The sequence below is a fragment of the Cuculus canorus genome, chromosome 4 (genome assembly GCF_017976375.1).
Source record: "Cuculus canorus isolate bCucCan1 chromosome 4, bCucCan1.pri, whole genome shotgun sequence".
NCBI lineage: Eukaryota > Metazoa > Chordata > Aves > Cuculiformes > Cuculidae > Cuculus > Cuculus canorus.
In genome coordinates, this window is record NC_071404.1 from 16,235,852 (window position 1) to 16,259,650 (window position 23,799).

The window sequence follows — 23,799 nt, forward strand, 5'->3', positions numbered from 1 at the left end:
GAAAAAGTTTCAAACATAGAGGACAAACATGCCGAGAACAGCATGTTAATTCTCTCTTGTCTCCTGAAAATGTGGCAAATACTCGCTGCTTGTATAATTGCACTCTAGTAACAGAGACATTTTGCCTACACTAGTGGCATATGAGAGTGCTTTTTGTTTTGGAATTATAGAGTCTTTTCAAAAATAAGTCAATGGAAACTGAGAATATTGCAGAAATTATTTGCTAGTCTCTGGAGAAAGCAAGAGTCTGCAGTACTCTTATTCTATTTACAAGCCAATTCATAAAGTAGCACATGCCAGCTCTTAAAGATACTTCAGCTATGTGTGTAGGGTTAGCAACTACAGGTAAGAGATGGTAGCAGTTCTGAAATATTTACCATGGAAACAGCAGCAGTGCTATTATAAAGTAGAACTGCTATTACGGAGGTGTTGGAACTAGGCAATATACTCACATTACACAATCAATGTTTAAAATGTGTCGAGTTATGTCAAGATTTGTCACAATAAAAGAAAGCTATGGAAAACACTAATTAAAAAAAATATGTTTCTTCCTCATGTTATCCTCAGCTGCTTTTATCCTTTGACTGACTTTAGTATGAAGGAACTAAATCAACTTTCAAATTTTGATTAATGTCCATGAAATATGTCACTCGTAATTCTAAAACACCTTTTTCTAGTCACAGACTACTCATTTTGGCAAAGCGTAACTTCATTATGGTATTTAGCACATCTGAAGAAATGCTTTTATTACAGATTAAAACAGTTTACAGTCTACGTATCATTAACCACTGTCATCTTTGCTGATACTGAGGATACAGTCACTCAAACACACGACTGGGTTGCCATAATTGAATGAGCTACTGTCTGTCAGCTCAGCTGTGGTAAATGACTACACAATTACTCTTAGTGTCTCTCAATTCTGAGATAAATGTGTCAGTTTAATCACACTGAGAGAAAGCTGTTTACTAGCACCTTTCATCTATAAAGATCAAAGAGCAATTTTCCCCCCCCAGCTTGCAGACTTCTTCTGACCCATCAATGAAACTCAGATACCACGATGGGATGAAGTAACTATAGTTCCAGATGAATAACATCAGAGAAAAAACAGGAGAGGGAAAAGTAACTGCTTCAAGACAGAAAGTGGATTGCAGTTTCTCCAACTGCAATGATGCAAGTAAATTGAGTAGGTTCTCATACTCAAATCTGCTACTCTTATCCTAAAACACAGCACAAGAAATCAGGGACCTCAGTGAAAAGATGGCACCTTAACAGAAACTTAACCAAAAGATCAATCCCAGAAAATTGATTCAGTTCTCGTTCAAAGAGAAGGAAATCTGCAGTGGAAAGGTTTGCAGTGAAGTACAGATGGGTGCTTCATCTACTCCCCCTGGTATTCTGATCAAATTTCAAGAGAGATCAAGTGAATTGCAGACTTGCTATGAAGATAACCTTTTCAGTTGCTATAGGTTCTCAAAACTTCCATCTCCAACTGGTTTTAATATTTTATAAGTTGGTCTACCACACATTTGGATTTCTGAGCAGAAAACCAAGAATTCAGCCACCTGTGATTTCTGAAGGATTATCCAGATGAAGTCTATTCAAGGCTATGGACATCTGTAAATATTAGATAAAAGCACCATGCATACTGTAGGCAAACTCAATTTCTGCAACAGATCCAAATCATACACTCCACGTCTAGATGTTTGTGTACTTTACAAACACAATGTTTAAAATCCCAGTTGCACGACACTGACTAAAGTGCAACACACCACAGGTACATATACTTTTGTAGTAACCTTCACTACTTACACCAATATTTTAAAGGCTTTCTTGTACTGGGAAAACCAAAACTAAATACATGACTCCAAATGTAGCCTCAAAAATGTCAGAGAGGATAATAATCACTTTCCTTGATTTGTCTACATAACTTTTATTAATGCAGCCCAGTATCCAGTTAGCTTTTACTGTTGCAATGATGCACTGCTGAATTTCATCCAACTGGGTTTTTTTTTCCAGTGGAACCTCAATCTTCTTTTCTCCAAAGGCATTTCACAGAATGACTGACGTTGGAAGAGGTCTCTAGAAATAACTTGGTCCAATGTCCCTTTTCAAGCAGTGTTACCTAACAACAACTGCCCAGGACCATGTCCAGATGGCTTTTCAATATCTCCGAGTATAGACGCCACAACCTCTCTGGGCAATCTATGCCAGTGCTTGGTCACCCTCAAATTATGTTTCAATTTGTGGCTATTGCCTCTGGTCCTGTCACTGGCCCCACTTAAAAAAGCCAGACTCCATCTGCCTTGTAACCTTCCATTAGGTAATTATTTACATCGGTAAGATCCCCTTGAGCCTTCTCTTCTCCATGTTGAACAGTTCTAGCTTTCTCAGCCTTCTGTCACACAGGAGAGATGCTCCAGTCCATTAATCAGCTTTGTGGCCCTCAGCTGGATGCTCTCCAGTTGATTGCCTGACAGCGGATTCCCAGCCTGCATAAGGGTATTCTCTTCCAGGTGCAGCATTTTGCATTCATCTTCAGTGAACTTCACAAGGGTTTCTGTGCCCCTCATTCAGTTGGGGACCTCAATAGCAGCCCCATCCTCCAGCACATTGACCAGTCCTCCACAATTCAGTGTTGTTTGCAAACTTCCAAAGAATGCTATGTTCCATTGTTCAAAGAACTAATAAAAGACACAACCCAAGTACCAACCCCTAAGGAATACACTTATAACCAGGCACCGGTAAGACACTGAGCTAGAGACCACCTCCCTTTAAAGTCCAACTGTCCATATCAGTTTTCAGTCACTCTATGGTCCACCATGCAGTTTGTATCTCTAACATTTGTCTGTAATATTACAGGAAATTATGTCAAAGGTCTTGCTGAAGCCAAGGTAAATGACATTAACAGTTCACCTCTTCACAGAGCCAATTGTTTCACCACAGAGGGCAATCAGTTGGTCAGGCACAATTTACTGTTGCTAATTCCATGCTCATTCTTCCCAATCACTTCTTGCTACTTGCTGTCCATTCACGGGAATTTTTATGTGTACTTATAAGGATTTTTCTTTCTAAATATTCCTACATGTCCTAGTTTATCTTTCCTCTTTCTCTTTTACAAAGCTACAGATGCTCAGCATGAAATAAGCTTTTGCCTAGAAACACGATGTAAGCAGTGCCTTTCCAAATTACCCCATGGTGTTTCAGGAAGAGACAAAAATAAAGATAGTTTTACATGTCTTTAACAGGTGCCATTACAAAGCTAATAGAAAAGTGTGTTACGAGTCAGCTTTGATGATAATAAGGTTATTACAGACACTGGCAATAGATGCCAACAATGGGAGAGAACAGCCATTGTTTACTAAAAAAAAATTTAGAGTTACAATTAGGGTTGGGGAAGGATTAAAGGAGAAGAGATTGGATGTACATTTTTTGTTGATGTGCTCAGAATGACTAAAAATTAAACTTCTGTAACTTTAGGCTTATGGATATCAACTTCTTCACTAATTTGGGGCATTGGTATTAACTTTTTGACCTGCTATTGCTGATAACAAAGTCCTAAGTTTATCACCAAATTCAGTACAGAAAAAGTTAATAGCCTTTTATTTCCTTCGTTGAGCTTACTTTGGGCATATGGCAACAATTTGTGATTAATCAAATTCCCTGTCATGGAAGCCATTTTTCCCTGTTGCTTACTAGATCTTTAACAGGGCAGTGAAATGTTTTTAATAAAAAATAAGAAAACACCATAAAACAGATGGGACAGCTAAAAATATTCAGACACTTTCTGAAAGTAGTAAAATGTAAAATTGACAAGTTTGTCTTTATACTATTAATAAATCTTAATCTCCCTCATTAGCCATCCCTGTGCTGTACTTACTAGTACAAAGTTTCTGCCCAATAAAAGTTTTAGATTCCATTCCTGCTGCTAAAGTACTGGGGGGAAAAGTAGATACTTTGTTTTCTTTTTGGATAAATATAACATTACATACTGAAACATGTCATGTGTATTGTACTCATTACAAACTCCAAACTAAAGTATATTTTAGGATCATTCATGTTAACAAGTTTGGCATATAGTACATCCTTCTAGATCATCTCATAACTCAAGACACTGTTATAATATTTAGTTCTTACTTAATCCTACCATTCATTTTAAGTTGCTCGGTTAACTTCAGGACAAAATTAATTTTCACTGGATAGGAGTTAGGCAAAATATTTAGCTACCTGGTTACCTCCTTTATTTGCCCTCTTATAACCCCACTTGCATGTATGAGTTTAATGGTGTAGGATTGCTGTTAATTTCCTCTTTCTACTTTTCCCCCCAGGAGGCATCTGTTCTAAAAGCAGACACTATATCTACCATGTGGATATCCAAATAGCCTTTACTATTTACTATGATTGCTTTCTTAACTAAAGACACAAAAGCATGGAAACATACATCTGCTCTTGAGAGTTATCCAGATCTACAAATGTGCAACTTTGCTTTGCTTTTTAAGCAGCTCTAAAAAATTAACTACATACCAAAATTAGACTTGTGTACTAACATCATTTAAGTTGAGGTTAAGCAAGGATTCAACATTTTTTGAGATCTACAAAACAACAACATGTAAGATATGTATAATTTTAAGAATCAAGCTTCAATTAACTTTATGCAATTATTTTAGATATAATTATTATCATTTATACTGTACCTGAGCTCCATAAATATATTTATCCAGCATTTTGCCTCCGATAGTTTGCCCCCCTACATCCCACACTTGAAGAGTAACATTCAAATTTCCTGAAAAAGAAAATATGGATAGTGTAACCTAGAAAATTTAGACACAAACAAAATTAAAGATACATTATTATGGCAGGTAATACAGCTCTAGCATATCAACAGCAACAGCTTTTCACAAGTATACAATAAATAGTAATTCAACTTCAACACAAACATGATGGTATCACTTGGAAAAACAGTCTCTTGTGTCCAGCCAAGTCATTAAGATGCAGTAAAACTACAGCTAAATATTAACACATTTAATATTAATAGAAAATAATTGGAATTGCATATAGCATAACATCGCTGACTAGAAATTATATAATACACTTCACAGAAGGAAAATGTAAAAGAAAATCCACACAGTAACTGTATTTTGGTAGTGATGCTCTTAGTGTAATACATTTTAAAAATTTTATATCTGACAGATTAAAAAATGGAAATACTGAAGATGCAAACTATTCCCACCACCCCAAAGTAAGCAACCAAATTGGACATGATTTGCATAATTTCATCTTTGAAGAATCTACACAAAGAATATTTCTCCCTTCCTGCTCTAGGCAGTCTCTATGCTATGCTGAAACTCCTAACAGCTTTTCAAAAAGCACAGTAACAAAAAAAAAAAAAAAAACACAATGTAAATATAGAATATTTAAAATCCTACAAGTCATACATATTCTGCAACCTAACAACTCAGAAACCCACAGACCAAACATACACACACAGCACTGTAGGTCACCATATGCATGTTAACATATTACAGTGTAATTTGGCTCCTCATTTTACATGGTGAGAACTGTTCAAAATTGTACTGACTATCTGGAAGAACCAAACTCTTAATACAGTAAGGTCTCGTGAAAAAAAAATCTCATTTACATACAAATCACATAATTTATAATTCTATGTACTCACAAATAATAGTAACTTCTTATTAATTTTATTCGTAGATTAAAAGAAGTTGCAACAAATTCCACAACAACTGAGAGGTGACTGAAAATGAATAAAATATTTTGAGCTGCTGAAAGAGAGAAACTCTTAATTCAACTATTTAATGTTATCAGTAACCTTATTTTACACAATGTGATCTATTCAGCCATCAATTTATAACACTTACATTAGTTATGCAGGTGAGCATGCTCCACGGAAATATAACCCAGCACACCACATTATATTTTTATGATTCATCTTGCTTTAATCTGGTTAAAAGCAATATTCCTAAGCTGCTACTTTGGTGTCAAACATATAGAGATGAATGTGAGACAATCTATCCACAGTTAAACCACACTGAGTTTTATCTAATAGTAAGATAAAGCATTTCTACACAAAGCTTAGTAAATATATCATAAACACTCCAGTTCAATAAAGACAACCTTTCATAGAATAAAAAGTTCATTTGTTTTGACTGTGTAGATACTATGAATTAATTAATTCAGGCTTAGCATATAAGTTTCCTGTAAACAATGCAGGAAAGTCTTCCATAAAGCAACTTTATGTTGCTTTGAACAAACTGGTGAATCCACAGTCTAAAATGACTATGCATTCTCAGCGGGCAAACAAACTAAATGCACTCAGAAGCTCACCATGCTGCAGTACTCCACCCATAACTTGGTTGTATATATTCTACTGGAAATTTACCATGTCATCATGCCAGCTATTTGGGGAAAAAAAAACCTTATAAATATTAACATTTTCAAATTCAGTAATTTTCAGATGCCTAATTTTGTGTTCAAACGCTTTAAAAAATGTCTAACTTAATTTTTCCCCCATAAGACTGTTAATCACGCACAAAACACTGGGCTTAGTATCTGGATAACTGTATGAAATTATCTGAGACACTTTAATGCGGGAAGTTAAATTAAATGGTCCAATAGAGAAATCTCCTATAATGAATTATTTACTTTTCTTCACTAACAACAGAAAAAAGGAACTGGGGAAAATGGTCAGAATGTTCATTTAAGGTGAGGTCTTAATTAAGAACCACTTCACTAACTACTGAAATTCATGCTGATCATCTTCACTGCAAAACATTTAATTTTGAGTAAGGTCCTGTAATGTTTGCTTTGTGCTCAGATTGATTGGGAGGGGGAGAAGGATGTTATGATTACTTTGATTGACAGTACTCCAGACAATTTGCCTAGCATAGTAGCATATGGCATTTTCTGCAGAGTGTTTGAAATATATTTTTTTCATCAATTTAAGAGTAATATACAAATTGGAAAATGACTACAGAACAAAAAGAAACCATGCATAATAAGACAGATCATAGAAAGAATGTTAACAAACCAATAAAAATAATGCCATAAAAATATGTAATCCACTGATAAAGAACAAACACTAGCACTGCTTTACTCTGCAGAAAATACACACAAGTGTGTAATTTGAGGCAACACAGTGCAGGTACCTAGACTACAGGTACAACCTGAAGCTCCTGGTCTGAGTCAGTAGTGATCCTAAGGAAGTGTCCTTGGTGCATTGTATAACCTTACTTAAAAGAGCTGCACTGTCAAGACAAAACTAAAAACACAAGTCTGCCCACTTTTTGCACTGACAACATAAAAAGAATCCTTTTAACAGAAGAATACTGTTTACTGGACTGCACCTACAACCTTCTAAAAGGTATCTGACTATGGCTCTTAATAATCTCTATCAGCAGACTCTCTAACAGATACACTATTTAAGCAGTGACATCTACACCATGGTTGCACCCAGACTATACAAGAGTCTGCATCAATAAATATACTGAAATTTATTTGAATTTGAAAAAAATATATTGAACAAACTGCATGAAAAGAATCTGTCAACAGTTGAACACTAAAAGTCATACTGTTCAAAATTAAAGCATTTATTATTTGTACTAATCCATACTGGTTTACCATATAAAATATTTATTTTTCACTGAAAAACTGCATCAGTTACTAAAACAACTGGACAAAAATACAACTTTTGTTTTAAAAAAGAAAAAAAATCCAGAAAAACAGTACTTCAATTTAAAAGCTAAAATGCATTTCTAATGTGGCCTAATGTAAACTTCAGTGCAATTATAGAAATCAGTAACTCTAACTTCCGAAATCTTTGCTTACATTTAAAGAAGAAAAAAAAAATCAAATACGAAACCACAGTTGTTCATCAATTCTTCTACTAAATATGAGAAATTGAGGCTTTTTCTCCTACTGATATACACATTACGATTTGTGCGCAGCAGTATGAATTAACCTTTCAAGTAAACATAGTATTGCTGCAAATCCAGAACTAATCAAGAAATTGGAAAAATCCGCTTACTTAAGTAATGCTTCCCATTCCAGTATTTAGAAATTTTACCTCCCTCTTCTCTTCTTTCCCACTCACACCCCACCACCACTTCAGCTTACCTATAAAACACAAAAATCTATATGTACCTAAAAACACACATAGGTGAAACCAGAATGACAACCTACAGAAAAATGGTTCTTCCTGAATACAAACGCATTCCACAAATATTACTACTTTGTTAATGATAAAAAAGGAAAGTAGATTTACAGATTTTATTGCTATTTGGTGCTATTTTCATCTACATTGTGATTTTATTACAAAATAAAGTAGAAGAAAGGAAAATGTGAATGAATCAATAGCTGATAATGTTCCAAATTTTCCACTCAACAAGAATATTCAGAACCCTAGTAATGTACTAATAGCTTCTGTATGCTTAACAGCTGGAAAAAAAATTTATAAAATACAAGTTCTCAGCATGTACACTGCAAGATCTGTGTATACATTCCACTTGCAAGTACTGCTGGCACACCGGTATTTTTAGAGGCATGAGCAGGACAATAAAAAAATTATTCTGTTGATTTTATAGAGAAATAAGCACTGAAATTTGGTACTTTATCACTCACCAGATACTAAAAAAGTCAAACCAAAACAGTGAATACAGGAATAGTCTTGAAAAGATTATTCTGTTTCACTTAAGAAAATATATAAACATAATCAAGAAATTATTGGCAATATAATATTAACAAAATAAGTTCAAGAATTTTTTATATATTCTTATGACTTCAAGTTATAGCCAAAATGATTTATTTCTGGGTTTGCTTGCCTCCTTACCCTCCACAAGGAAAAAAGACAGAACTACAGAGCTTCCATAAACTTTATCAAATCTCATTACAACTTCTAATAATTACACATACTATTTCTTCTAATTATTATTCTGATTTCTAAAGCCAGAAGAAAACGCATTTAATTAAATACTTTCATACTTGGAAATTGAGCAACCACAGATCAATGAAAAGATTTACTTCAAACCCCAATTGTTCGGAGACAGATGTCTACCAGCAACTATTCTTTTTATAATGATTTCTTTGCATTTTCCATGCAGTGTGCTGCAACTGGCATCTAAATAGTTTCTTTGCCGTCGTGAAGTGAAACATCTTGAATGCTCAAACTGTATTTTTATGAGCGCCAAGGGACCCTAAATTTTAGTGGTCTATTAAATGCCAGCAATTTCATGCTGCCTTACATAAAACAGCATTCACATATTAGAGCACTGCAATTCCATAGCTGCATTATGCTTCTCTCACACAACTCAAACACTAGTTGCGTATTTCATTTATAAAAAAAAAAAAAAAAAATCTATTTCTTGCAAAACACATATACTTTTTCAATTAATACATTTGAAGCTCCATTCCATTGTTGTGGAACTAAATACATGGACAGCAAGTACACTCAAGTAGCGATAATAAAAACCATGAATATAGATAGCATTCCTTTTATTTGAATTTGGTGTTTTACTTAAAGATATAAGATGCAAATGCATAACCCTTTGTCACCTGGCAAGAACATACTTACAAAATTTTCTCTGAATAACCTAATTTACTTTGCCATAAAAAAGAGTGCACTAAGCTTGTTTAGTATACATTACTTTGAAGAATCTGTAAATTTCTGCAAATCACACTGTTGCCTAGCCTTTCAGTGCTAGTTTTTATTCTCTTACCTGGCAATATTATCCTTTTCAAGAAGAAGTCCAGTCCTATGGTTTGTTTGTACTGTTTTCCAAATGTCTCTTGGGCAAAACGTGTGGCTAGGGATGTCTAAAATAGAACAATAACAATTTGTCATTTTAAATGGCAAAAAACTTGATGTTAAAGCAGAACTATGAAATACTGTTAAGCACTTTTTAAACCAATGCGTGACAGTGTTCCTTGGATTTGGATTGACAAGCATTCAACATAATAAGAGAAGGTGGCAAAGGCTACTAATTTCTGCCAAGAGAAGCAAGGTGTATATTTCCTTTGTATTTCAAATATACCGTGATAGTCATCTTACAAAATATTACACAGATGACACGAATTTAAGTGACACTAACCATACCTGAAGAGTTTACTGTTCTTAAAAAGCATTAATTTCCAAAACAAGGGTCCTTCCCTGGTACCAAACACCATGATCCCAGACCAATTTTCTGGGAGGAAACAGACCTGCATAGTGGAGTCTGACAGGGAACTGCCACTGTACGTCAAAGTTTCAGGATCAGACTTTACATTAAGTCTAAGATAGGAAGAATACTTCTTTGTACACGGAAAAAAAATAAACTCATACTAGGAATGCATATTTTCAAAATCACTACCAGAGTTTTGGAATTTTTTTCAATTTACATTTTGTGAATTTATGAAAGTAGATCGATACACTGTTGACCTAAAATCAGTTTTAACTATATACTGCTAAAAGGATACACTACTAACTTACACAAAGTAACGAAGCAAGGCATTTATATTCTTTCACTAACAATTTAAATTCCTCATGGAAGAAAAAAAAAGGGAAAGAAAGAAAGCAAACCCCACAATCTAAGGTTTGAAAAACAAAAAACAGGGAAAACAGATGTGCAATAATAAAGAACACAAAAGTTTGTACTGTGGAAAAAAATTAAATACTATATTTAAAATTAATGCGACAGACAAAATACATCCTACATCTAAGTAATGGTGTACACCTACAAACCTCCTGTTGACATGACATCTAGAAATATAAAATCAAAGTAACTGCAGAAAAAAAATCTAAATATGTATTTACATACATGGAAGGAAAAAAAAAAAGCCTAACAGCCTCACCAAACCCTTACACTGTCTGAGAAAACACAAAATGGGCAAGAAGGAAACTTTTTTGCCAGCTTTCTGTTTATCAAAACCTGAAGAGATGAGTCAGTTCAATTGTTAGTAGAAATTGCTGTTAAGAGAATATTCAGTAAAAAATGCAACAGCAAAATAATGCCATTAGTTCTGAAAAATGAGATTAGGAAAATTCTATTAATAGAATGATTATAACAAAGATCTAAATTATGCTAATGATGTCACATGTAAACAGGAAAAAAAAGTAACTTATTCTTTCTTCACATGAAAACATGATCACCAGAGCTCCAGCATTAAAGCTCTAGTATGAATAGGCAAACATTTATTCAACTATTAGATTATCTGTGAAGTAAACAACACAATATTTACCATTTTCTTGTTTCTATATCACATTTACATTCCCATGGCTTATATATGGTCATATATTTTTATATCAGAAGACATGTTTAGGAATTAATACAAAAAATCAATTTATGGCAAAATTTTCATTTACTTTGCTGAACTCAAGCCCTGAGAGGATTAGAAATAAATAAATAAATGGAGGGAAAAGCAAGTAAACTAGAATTAGCATAAGTACGCTTATACATTTATATCAGCGTGGAACGAGTTAAGACCAGAGAGGATGAAGCATGAGAAGATTCTTCCGCCTACAGCGTACACAAAATAAAATTCAACACAGATCTAGCCTGTAGTGCTAAAAAAACAGCAGAACTGATTTTTTAAGTCACAACGGTTAGCAGGTTAAAATTACAAAGACATTCCTTTTAATTTGTCATGACCTTAAAGATGTACATAAGAATAAGAACACTACAGAAATACACTATACAGTCATCTCATTGAAATGTTCCTTTTCAGAAAAGTAACCAGTGCCCAGAGTACAGATTAAAATATCACCTGACTATATCATAGTATTCTACGTTCTCCAACACACTAATTTAGATTCCCATTAAATAAGCAACCACTCCCTTCTTGTTTTAAGGGTTCAGTAAATATTAGCTTTATCACTCTGTGACACTTAATATTCTCTGAGGGTTTCCAGGGGTGTTAGTAAAAATAAACAACATACATTCAATTAACAGCCAACCAGTAAGAGCAGCAAGTAATCAACAGCATGGCAAAGTTCTCTTAAACAGTTTTCCTCTACTGTGCTCCTGAATGACAAGGAATTTATAGCAGAAAATCACTGACTAACTCCTGTTTTAATTTTTTCTAATAAACGTTAGAGCTCAAGGAAGGTGTTGGATTACCAGACTAGAGTACTTTATTTGTCACAGAACAAGTGCTTATCCATAAAATACTAAGAGCAACAGTTCAAACTTCTCCACAACAGTAAACAGAGAAGTTATGTCAATGCATATTCAAATACCTCTACAATGCAAATACTCCCTTCAATGCTAAAGTTGTTCTGGGCCATACTTGTCATAAAAGATTCCATGGGGCAGTTTTGCCTGTAAGGATATATTGAGTAAAATATATGTTAAAAATAACCAAAGTTAACTAACAGTACAGCAGAACTATAGCTGTAAAAATACATAAGTGATCAGTGATCATTTTAAAAAAGATGGTGCTCCATTCATGAAATTTCAGACATTAATCTAGAGATCAGGGGACAGAATGATACCAAAGTGGCCTTCTTCCTTCACATTCCTAGTAAGAGAACCAGGCCACCATCTTTCATAGTAGACTTCTCAGTAGACATAGTTTGGCAGGTTCACACATTTGCCTCAAATACTTCAAAGCAAATGTTCATAATGCTATTCTGAAGAGCAATACACTGTTGAAGGAAGGTGTTACAAACTCTGTTCTTTCAGAAAAAAAAATAAAAGTCTTTGGGTTCTAAGATACAACAATCAAGACAGTAGAAAAAATAATATATAAAATATATTAAAATAACAGTATTCTAAGTACAAAATACAATAGGATATTGGGAAGCTTTTTGGACACAAACAAAGATGCAATTAAACTTCACAGGTGAGGTAAGACAATTTTTTGCTTCTGTTTTTCAATGTCAACAACTCACAGCACAAACTGCTGACAATCTGTTCCTAAATACCTGCATAATGAGTAAACAGGAAAAAAGGAAAAAAATACTTATAAAGTACTAGCAGACAAGTCAAAGAGAACAAGCAACGGTAACCAGCTCTAACTGACACTGCCTGCTCACTAGGACAGCACAGAAATTTGTAGAGAAAACGCTGCCAATGACAATACTTAGCGTAAAATCTGATAAAAGAAAGCTTTCAGAAAGCAATGCCAAAGCGTAGCATCATAGTTGTAAGAAATTAAAACTAAAACTAAATATCAATGAGACGCAAGCATACAGTTCTAAAGCCATGAATTTCCATAGAAACTTTACCAGCCAAGAACCCAATTTCCAAAAAGCATACGCGTATCTACTCCTTCCCCTACTCCCTTCTAGAAAATCAATGCTGTTCTCCAAGCACAGCCACATTCATTCCTCAGTCATGCCCTATCCCTACTGGCAGGGATTTTAAGAGGGTCAAAATGAAACAAAAACTACTAAGCTAAATAATGAAATGCTTTAACCAGCATAAAACCACCTAAATGTCCAACACAGAATTTTTCACTGAGAACACAGTAGCTTAAGGAATGAAAGGGAGTATTTTGTAAACAAAGGAAGTAGTCCTGTCATCTGATGAAGGCCATGTCTTTCCACTCCCCTCCTACCTACTGATGAAACTTTGTTCACTGAAAAAATTATCAAGACTTTTTGTCATTAGATATGAAGCTAGGCCAATCTGCACAGGACATCTGATGCAATTTTCTATTTGTAAAACTGAACAGTGACAACCATGTTTTTGTCAACACTGATGAATCCCACAGCAAACAGCACCCCACTCTCTATGCCAGTCTATGTTTTAGCTTCTGCAAATTCCCACACCAGTTCAAGCATTCGCTTTTTCATTTTCATGATCCACAGCTAAGAGAAGAAGGAAAACGAAGAAAGTTTCTGCTACCATACTCCAGTTTCAGTTGCAAGAGAAGGCAGAAAGATAGAACCTCAGTTGCTTTACTCCTCCCATACATCTATTTTTCAGGACCTCTCTTCCCAGGAATAGCACCAAGATTCGCTTCCAGAGGCCCAAAACCTTTTTCAACAGTAGCAAATCAGAGATGGAACTAGTGCAAATCAGCATCATTGTATACTTCAATATTGAGCCAATCTGCACATAGCAAGAGTGGAAATATCAGGATAATGTCATTTTTTTTCAATCCGTACTAGCACTGATGGTTTATTTTAATGGAAAATCATTTTAGCTCAGGGAGAGCAGGTTGATTTAAATCCTAGATGAATAAGGCTGCTATGCGTATGTATGTTCCCACCTGTAATGCAAATCAATGAGGCAATTGCTTTTAATAACTGCTGTTTACTTCCATCTCACATTGTCCCTACTTCTGATTTCTTTTCAGATTGCTCTTCCTAGGTTGTCTAGTCCATTAAAATAATCCTCTGTTATTGTCCTCCTACTAACCAATTTTGCCTTCCTCAATTTTTCTTTTCAACCATCTACCGTTTCCTTACCACCTCCATTTTACCCTAATACCTCCTCAGATTCTACTTTGTCTCTCACTCCTCTCATTTTTAATTTCCTTTTTACTTCGCTCTCCTTAGAACTTTCTACAGCAGTGCTTATTCCTACTCTCAAAACTTTAAGCATCCAATTATCCATCCAAATACCACAAAACTAATGAACAGAAGCACAATATCCCTCCTTTGTCCTATAGATAGAGCAATTCCTAAGCAGAAACACAAATTTTACCCTTAACTTAAAGTGACACTGATTACCTTTTAAACTCCTATCAACTCTTGCACAGAACCTGAATCACAGTGCTACTATACAATGGGTGAGGGAAAAGAAAGCAGGTTTACACCTTCAGCCAGCTGACTCACAAAGACATATTTTTTCCCCTGGAGAACTGAAGACCAGACAGCCTCAGATGGCGAAGAGAAAGGAAATAAAGTTTCTTTTTCTTTCTGAGTAGGAGGTGGGCAATGGAATGAAGTCAAATGTGAACATCTCACACTAACCACAAGATGCAAGATTTCAAAGATATATTCCATTATTTCCCTATACTCCTCCTGTACGATGATCCCAGCTGCAGAGAGAAAAACAATGTCTGGCACAGTAAATGAGAAGCTGAGTATGCATGTCTGTAAAGACCAGCTGTGAACCACATGTGAGAGGCAGAGTATTTAGAGTTTAGAACACATAGACGTATACATTTCAACAAGCAAGCGGAACAGGTAGCCAACAAAGGAGAGGAACTCGAATAATTTAGTCTTCTGAGGTGCTTGAAATAGCACTAGGTACATTTTATCCCTCCATTCCACGACCCAATCACTGCTTTATTTTTACAACATCTTACAATAAATCTATTGTTGCAAGGGTTTGCTGCTAGGCCATCAGGATGGCTGGAAGAAGCCTCTATTACAGCATCATCTAGGGGGAACAGGAGGAAAAGCAGCCCACCACAGCAGAGCTGCTGCTCATGCAAAATAAACTGCACTTGAAGCACAGGATTCCTAGAGCCAGCAGGAGATTCGGTGAGTGGCAGCTCCCGTGTGAGAGGTAGGAACCAGCAGGAATACACATCAAAACTTAGAGAACGCTTGAAAATCCATGTTAGGCAAGAGGTCTTGCCACAATGTGCTGAACAGCAGTAGTGAGAGGATTCCTCAGTATGAGTGGAAAGCTCCTGGGGAAAGCTACCAATGAAATAGCACTTCAGCTGTCAGTCCTGTGCATTTATTATGTTCTCATCACACAGCCACTTGGAATTGCCCATCTACTGACTCAGATGAATACAAAACCACTTCAGACTGGGTTTATAATCACTGACGGAAAAAAAAAATGTTTTGTTTCTTCACAGAGCTTTGCATAAGTAGATGAGCAAAACCATGCACGTGTTTTCACCAAGAGCTTATTTCTATTAATAGCAGGTAGTCCATTTAAGTCACCTCTAAGAATATTTCTACTTCTCATCTGAACTGTTGGGCAGGCAGACTTTCTGCCTCCCGGTGTCTTCAAGTTAGAGGAAGAACTGTATTCTTCATACATACAATGAAATTACTATTTCAGCTTGTATCTCACAGATTCAGGCTAAATATTTCAATATGCTCTGTATGATACGTTCACACCTGTAAGTAAAGGTAAATTGCTACTTCCATGCGCAAGAAAGCTGCCTCTTTTGTGCCTTCTTCAGTCTCTCTTTGTCAAAATTCCTCTTTTAAAAAGACAACTATAAGTTGTTTAGAAACAGACTGTTCATAAACTTATTTATAAACAAACTTGTTTATAAACTAGCAATCATAAACAAACTTGTTTATAAACTGAGTGGAAAGCTCCTGGGGAAAGCAATCAATGAAAAAAAAACCAAAAAAAAAACCTCGTTTATAAATTGTTTATAAACAGCACTTAATTACATTAATTATAGATAGGAAAAAAAGATACAGATAAACGTCGCAAAGAAAACCTAAATTGATCCAGCGTCTTCCTAAACTCTGCAACTGTAGCTCAAACAGATGTAAACTGTTACAACGACCTCATAAGGTGATCGGCTCCGAAGGCGAAACGAAGAGAGCCTGGACACCCAGCTAAGGAACCTTCCCTGCTCGTCGTTTCGTCGGGAATCGCGAATTCACGTTCCGGAGCACAGCCCACACCGAGAGCCGCCCCGGGCAATTCCAGCCGCTGCAGCCACCGCACGGGAGGCGTCGGGAAGCACCAGCCCAGGCAGCGATCACTTTATTAGGCCCTCCTTTTATTAAGAAAACCGGATTAAAGCCGCATCACGGCTGTTTTGTTGGCCCAGCCTCTCCGGGTGCGGAGCGGGGCCCAGCCTGGCTGCCGCCCCACGGCCTCGGGGCAGCCACGACGAAGGAGCGGAGGGGGGCGAGGAGTGGGGGGAGGCCCGGCAGGGCCCGGGGCAGCGCGGCGGAGGAGCTGAGGCCGGCACTGACCTTGCCGGTGGTGCCGTCCCCCAGCACCACCAGCTTGAGCTGGCGGTCCGGACTCTCCTCCTCCTCCGAGTCCGACATCGTCCCTCCGGCCCCGACGAGGAAGCGGAGGGCAGCCGAGAGGGACCGGGCGCAGGAGCGAGGAGGGGAAGGGGGAAAGGAGCGAGCGCCGCCCTCACGGAGCCGGCGGCGGCACCCAGACCAGAGCCGCCATCTTCCCCCGGGGCGCCCGCCGTCGCTATGGCCCCGCGCGGGACGAAACCAACGAGAGGCTGGAGGAAGGGGAAGACGGGAGATCGCGGGAAGGCACTGCGGCAACGAGTCCAACGGTCGCCGGTGGGCACCCGCGCGCCCTCACTGACGCTTCCCCCCTCTCCCCCATGGGAGAATGGTTCAGCCCAGATCTCCGCTAAGCGCGGGCGGTGCTTTGGCGGCGCGCAGTGACGCCCTGCGCGGTAACCATGGTGCGCGGCTGAAAGCGAAGGGGCCGGGGATGGACTGTCCCGGACGCCTTTTGGAGGTTTAGAAAGCGAGCATCCTTTATCAGGCGTGGGCAGCGGGAAAGAGCGATCTTTAGCAATCATGTGCTGCCAGACCGGAGCTGCAGGCAGGATTATTTCCCACTCACAGGCATGAGGATACATATTCCCAGAAATCTTAATCCTATTCTATTATTTTCCGAGGACTAACTTAATGTTGGTCCAGATCTCTTGCTAACTTGAGGCCGAGTCCATCTCTGCCTGACCTCACATTTGAGACAGGGAGAAGCTCCAAACAGGTGATGGCAGAAGAAGACACATCTGTTCAGCACGGATCACACTTCACACAAGATGTCATCATCTCTAAAGGACGGACAGTGTCTGGAGAAACACTCTCTGCATCACAGAATCACCACATTGGAAAAGACATCTGAGATTATTGAGTCCAACCATACCTATCTGCCACTAAACCATATCCCCAAGCACTTCATTTACCCATCTTTTAAATATGATGGTGACTCAACCACGTCCCTGGGCAGTCTGTTCCAGTGCCTGATGACACTTTTGGTGAAAATTTTTTTCCTCATGTCCAATCTGAACCTCCCCTGGCACAGCTTGAGGCCATTCCCTCTTGTCCTATTATGTGTCACTTGGGAGAAGAGACCAGCACCCACCTCTCTACAACCTCCTTTTGGGTAATTGTGGGCAGCCATAAGGTGTCCCCTCAGCCTCCTCCAGGCTAAAACTTATCTTTCTCTGAAAGAAGACATGCTGTCAGAGGGACATTCTGACTAACTTTCAAAAAATGTAATTACTTAGATTGAATTTACCTCTACCTGAGCTTAAATAAAAAATATTCCACTTTTTGTAATAGTAGCTACATCTTGTATCAATTCCCTGAGAGACATCTGTTGGGAGGGGCAAAGCGGTGGCCCGCAGTGCTCCTACCAGAGGTGATCCACATGGAGCAAGGGGCTGCATTGTCATTCCATCTGCCTGCATGGCCAAGTCCCTTTCTGGGCAGGGCTTCCGCATGGCAGCAAGAAGTACCAGCATTTTTAAAGAAAGAGGAGTTGGAACTAGGTGATGTTTAAGGTCCCTTCCAACCCAAACCATTTTCTGATTCTACGATTCTGTATTCTAGCGCAGAAAACAAGGACAATAGCAAGCACCTCACAGAGTTGTGCCTCACTTCCCTATGCTGCTGCTTAGCCATGCTGGACAGCCCTTTGCCTCATCAAAACCCACTGGAGAGGGACAAAACCATTTTCTTAGGCAGTCTACTTTGCGTTTTTGTATCCATGTAGGCAACTAGTCAGAAAACTTGCCTGCACAGTCCTAACTGAATTTTAAACCATTATTTCATTGTGCACATTGACCATGGAGAACAGTTTATAACCTCTTTCGCAGCAGCCTTTCACATATTTGAAAACTGCTAGCATGTCTTCAGTCCATCTTCTTTTCCGTAGACTAAACAATTCCTCTTCGTGCACTCTTTCCCTCAGTTGTCTTTTCTAGACTTCTGATTATTCTTGCTGCTTTCCTTTGGCCCCTCTCCACTTTTCGAAGTGGTGTGCCAAATACTGGATGCAGTACTTTGGTTGAGGCCTTAAGAGTAGTGAGTAGAGTGAACGTATTACTTCGTGTGTCTTATATATGAGACTCCTGTTTATATATCCCAGTATGATGTTTGCTTTCTTCACGGTATGACATTGCTGACTCATACTGTTCCTGATTTACTAAAAGAAATCCTCTGAATCCCCTCCTGTTATCAGAATGTATACATTTTGAGGTTGTCTTCCTGTTTAACTGTAGTGAGCTCTGCATGTCCCCTTTTAATTTCATCCGATATTTCAGACTACTCACACAATTTTTAATATAATTTTATTTATAACCTTGTCCCCCAACATGCATGCTATCCATTCCAACTTGATTATAGCTGCAACTTTAAGAATCATATTCTCTATTCCAAAGTCATTAATAAAGATATTCAGTTGTACCAGAACTAAGTCCCTGTTTGACAGATTCTTCCAATATGAGGAGTGATAACAATTCTTTGGGCATAGTTTACACAACAACTTGAAAAAAAGAGCCAGGTAAAGCTGTTTAAGGCATTCATGTGCTTTAATGGATTCAATATCAAGCTAATAATTTTTAGAATATCTTTGTGTGATGCCTGAATAGAAATCGTTCCTGTTTCAGTCTCTTTCAGGTTTTCTTCTTGAAATATATGCCATAAATTTCCAATATTAAAGTGCACTGTTTTACTCAATCCTCAGCAGGATCAAGAAGATTCCTTATTACTCGTATATTCAAATGTTTGCAGAATTGAGGTCAAATGCTTTCCCAGTGACATTTTGGAAAAAAAAAAGGGGGGGAGGGGGGAGCAGACAAGACCTTAATTTCTAATGGAAAACCAGACACACATCTTTGTCACTTCCTTCAAACTTCAAAACAAATTAAACAAGTTATCAACTATTTTCCACTTCAAATCATCTTTTAACCTAATTATGCTGCAAGTTCTCTTCACTAGGACCTTCAGCAAGCTCAGCATCAGGGCTCAGCTGAACAGCATTTCTTGGAAGGAAGAGCAAAAGGGAAAAACATGGAATTTTCCTTTGTGATTTCTGACATACGAAAGGGTTGTACAATTGGCATTAGACATTTGAAAGCTCCACATCTCTCATCAAGGCAGACACATAACTGATAAGCCACTGTTGATTGAACTGTTCATATTTCTGCCAATTCTGCCTCAGTCACGTTAAGAAAGAACATAAAGTTGAATTCAAAGCTTCCTGGCACTTTGGGGGAGAAACAGGGGTCTATTCAACCCCCAAGATGAGAATAAGGGCGCGGTCAGGGTGCACATGCAAAAGCAAGATGATTAGAGAGGAAGGTACTTCAGGTCTCCTGGCTATAGGTATTCTCATTTTAAATGCAACAAAGAAGTGTGTGTGTCATAATGCAGACCCCAAATTTAATTTTTTTATTCAATTATATTCACTTTTCCTCCACAAATCATCTGAACATATTAAAAGTTAGCATTGTCATCTAAATGGGTGAACAATATAGAAAGAACTCTTCTATCTTGAATATAGCATTCACGGGCTTAATGTTGTCTTCAGGCTGTGCATCTGATCTATTTAAAGCATTTATATGTAATGTTGGAAATACAATGATACTTGATATGGATGAACATGCATGTTTGCCATTGACTACCAAGAAAGATGAATGGAAACTAACCCAAGGAGACAGCACAGTAGTGTAACTGAGCCTCTGTGCAGTTTTTAGGTGTATATATGACAGGAGTTTACTGAAATGCTTTTATTATGCATATATTAAATGCATATATTATTATGTAAAAAAATCAGTGTACAAGATTAAAGCTGCCTGGTGCAGTTAATGCTCAAATTAACAATAAAACTACAAAAGAGTGTTGCATACCAATAGTTTATTTCACACTAGCATAATGGAACAAATGTTTATACATCTTATTTGTTGTTTTTCTGCAAGCACTTTAGCGGTGTGATGTGGTTATTTTTTTGTGAAGTGGTACGGATTTTTGGTACAAGAACATCTCCTCTAGGGCAATTTTCACATTGAAATGTTTTTGCCATTGCAATCTTAACTAGTTTGTTATTTGCTAAATATGAAGAACATTTTATAGATGAAGCTAGTCTAGAATTGCTTGATACTTCACAGATAAATTAAATACATTAAGCATGTTGAAAAGGGCTGGAGTTCACAAACAGAACATAGTGCAGTCACTTTTTTTAGTTGATGGCAGTATGCAAATAATTTGAAACTCTTCTTCTGCATTTTAGGAATACTAAGAATAAAAATCCTTGAGCAGTGCCTTTAAACAGAGTTTTCACTGAAAAATGCCTGAGTCACCAAAAGGCACAGAGAATAAGTACATGTTGTTTAGTGGACATACAGGGAATATTTTGATAGTTCCTCTTTTGTTTTTTCATCATCATTTCTATATACTTTATGTTATTTCTTTATGACAAAATTTCACTGGTAATCCACTGGCAATTGAGAATATTGTCAATGGTAAGTGACATGGCAACAATTTAAAAATTCCCATATTTCATTTAGGCTCCAAATAAGAAAGTAATTTATATTCTCTTTCAAGTTTTGGCCATTGTCTTTGCTTAAGCATTTTCTACAGAATTATATTGACTTCTTAATATGTGAAACTTCAGAAAAAGTAAGCCTTAGATGTTTAAAAACGTCTCAAAGGACGTGGAAGGTTGCTATGAAAAGCAATCACTAAAGGCTTAGATTTAGCCTACACAGATTTTCACTTTCAGTTGAGGACTTTTGAGAGTCTGTTAGACTATTTCTGCTGCTGTATTCCACTAATAAATCTTCCACCGTTATTGGCTGGGCAGTGAGTTTAATAAATGTTTACACTTGGTTTAGTTCTTCATCTTCAGATTTTCACTGAAGTGGTTCCAGCTCAGTTTTAGCTGAAAAGGCTCGAGTATTTGTAGGCTTGGCCACTCTCCCTAAGTGGGATCACCACGAATGCTGAATGAGTTTTGGGGGGACAGAGAGTGACGTGAGAGGCCAGAATGGTTTAGTAGAGGAGACAGGCAGCAGTGAAGGAGTCAGACGTTTTATGTAGGTAGGGAAGGAGGACTGGAAGGATTGAGCATGTGTTGTAGTAAGCTGGTGCTGGGAAAGGTCTATGGGAATTTCTAAGGGTCAAAACGAGTATGGGAGTCTCTTATTATTCACACTCCACAAACCACCCCTCCTCTGCAACTTAGTCCTCCCCCATGTACCCTGCTTACTCCTCATCTGGGTCAAAAGGAACTTTCCTTCTTGGCACCTGCTTATTTCTGCTCCTTTCTTGGATGCTACTTGTTCCCTCCCTTGCATCTTCCCCTACATCCTCCTGGCCATATTTTTCAGTGCAAGACATTGCGTTTTATTTCTGCTTCCATTTTGAGCTGGTAATCAGAAATACTCTTTTTTTTATTTTCCTCCCTCACCATTTTGTTCCAGTTTAGTTAGAAAACAATTGTTGGTTACCAGTTGCAGTTTGAAGAGGAAATAGCACAGTTCCAGTTTGAGTTCCTTTGCTCCATTGTTCTTAAGTTACCCTGACTAAACAGTTACAGTCTGCACAGTCTACTATGTCTGCAAACACAACTTGTACAAATGCAAATTAGACCTTTGTGAATGCGTGATTTTATTAAGATGCAGTACAAGGTTACGTTTCCTGCATGCAAGTACCTACAAAAGAGTCAGAAATCACTGCCCACATAGGAAATAGCTGTAATAAGAATCATTTGTGTCATCTTTCCCTATGTCAGAGCCATATGCTTCTCCCACAGTCTGGGGAAAAAGGTGTAAAGCAAGCTGAATGAGGTGGAATTCTGAGCTGAGAGAAAAAGGAACAGCGTGTGTTAGAGCCTTTTTGCAATCCGCATCAGGAGTGTAGAGTCGTTAGCTATCAAGTCATCTGTGCTGTCGTCTTCAGGGCTTGATGGAAACAACACATCTCTCAGAGTGATTGACAGGACCTGTGTCCCCTGTTACCAATACTAGCCATTCTTTTAACTTTTGCTCTGCTGTTTCTTCCAGTGCTTACACAAATGCATGCATTTACTTTTGTATTTCATTCATACAAGGACTTCTATTTCAAGTCTCTGTGGCTAGGATTAATAGACCCTCCTCTTCTTCAAGATGGAAATTTCTATTACATCTGTTTGAATGAGGAAAATGTCCTTCTTGAGAAGAAAAGCAAAATTGCTGCAGAAGTGTAATGTGTATCAATTTAAAAAACAATCATATATTTATTTGCATTACTATATTGATTTTGCTGCTCAGGTCTGGAGCAGAATAGAAAGAAGCTGTTACTTTTAATTGCACTAGAATTTTGCAAATAAAACCCAAACTGTTCCTTCTCCATTAGTATCATCTCTAATGTCTTTACCAGATTGTCTTTTCTGTGCTGCTTGATTACTATGCCTTGAGTCAGACTCAGTGATTAATGTGGCTGACTAGACTGACAGCTGAGTGGAAATGGTAAATAATCACTTGTTTTTATACATGTGAAAAACAGCTCCTACTCAAACTGGAAGTCCTTGCTTTTGGAAGGGAATTCTTCCATCTTGCTTCCTGCTAACCTAAGGTCATTTAAGGAGTAACTGCTTTAAGTGCTTGTTGATTACAGTGATGCAAACGTCTCTGGCTCAGACGCTGCAGTGAACAAGACTTTCCACACAGGAATATGGTTAAACTGAAGGCTACAGCTTTTATGAACTACATTGCCTAATAAAACAGGGAAGAACCGCTAGCCAGCTGTTTCCCACAAACTACCTGATAAAACTGGACCTCTGAGGTTCGCCAAAGCACGAGACTTCAAAGGCCAGGCTAGATGTGGAAGAGAAAGCTAAGCGCATCCTCCTTCCCACAAAGGTGATCAAGGCATGTAGTCCCAAGTAGAGTTACCTCTTTCTGCACTGTCTG

The 23,799-nt window shown here is 37.6% G+C and overlaps 1 protein-coding gene across 1 annotated transcript in view; it reads right to left on the bottom strand.

Annotated features, from left to right (window-relative positions):
• Window positions 1-17,179, bottom strand: part of RAB28 (RAB28, member RAS oncogene family) — a 70,479-nt gene extending 53,300 nt beyond the window's left edge. Inside the window, 3 exon segments of the mRNA XM_009561608.2 lie at window positions 4,692-4,780; window positions 9,726-9,822; window positions 16,838-17,179. Of these exon segments, the coding sequence (XP_009559903.2) occupies window positions 4,692-4,780; window positions 9,726-9,822; window positions 16,838-16,915 (264 nt within the window). The 5' untranslated portion in view covers window positions 16,916-17,179.
• Between the last annotated feature and the right edge of the window lie 6,620 nt (window positions 17,180-23,799).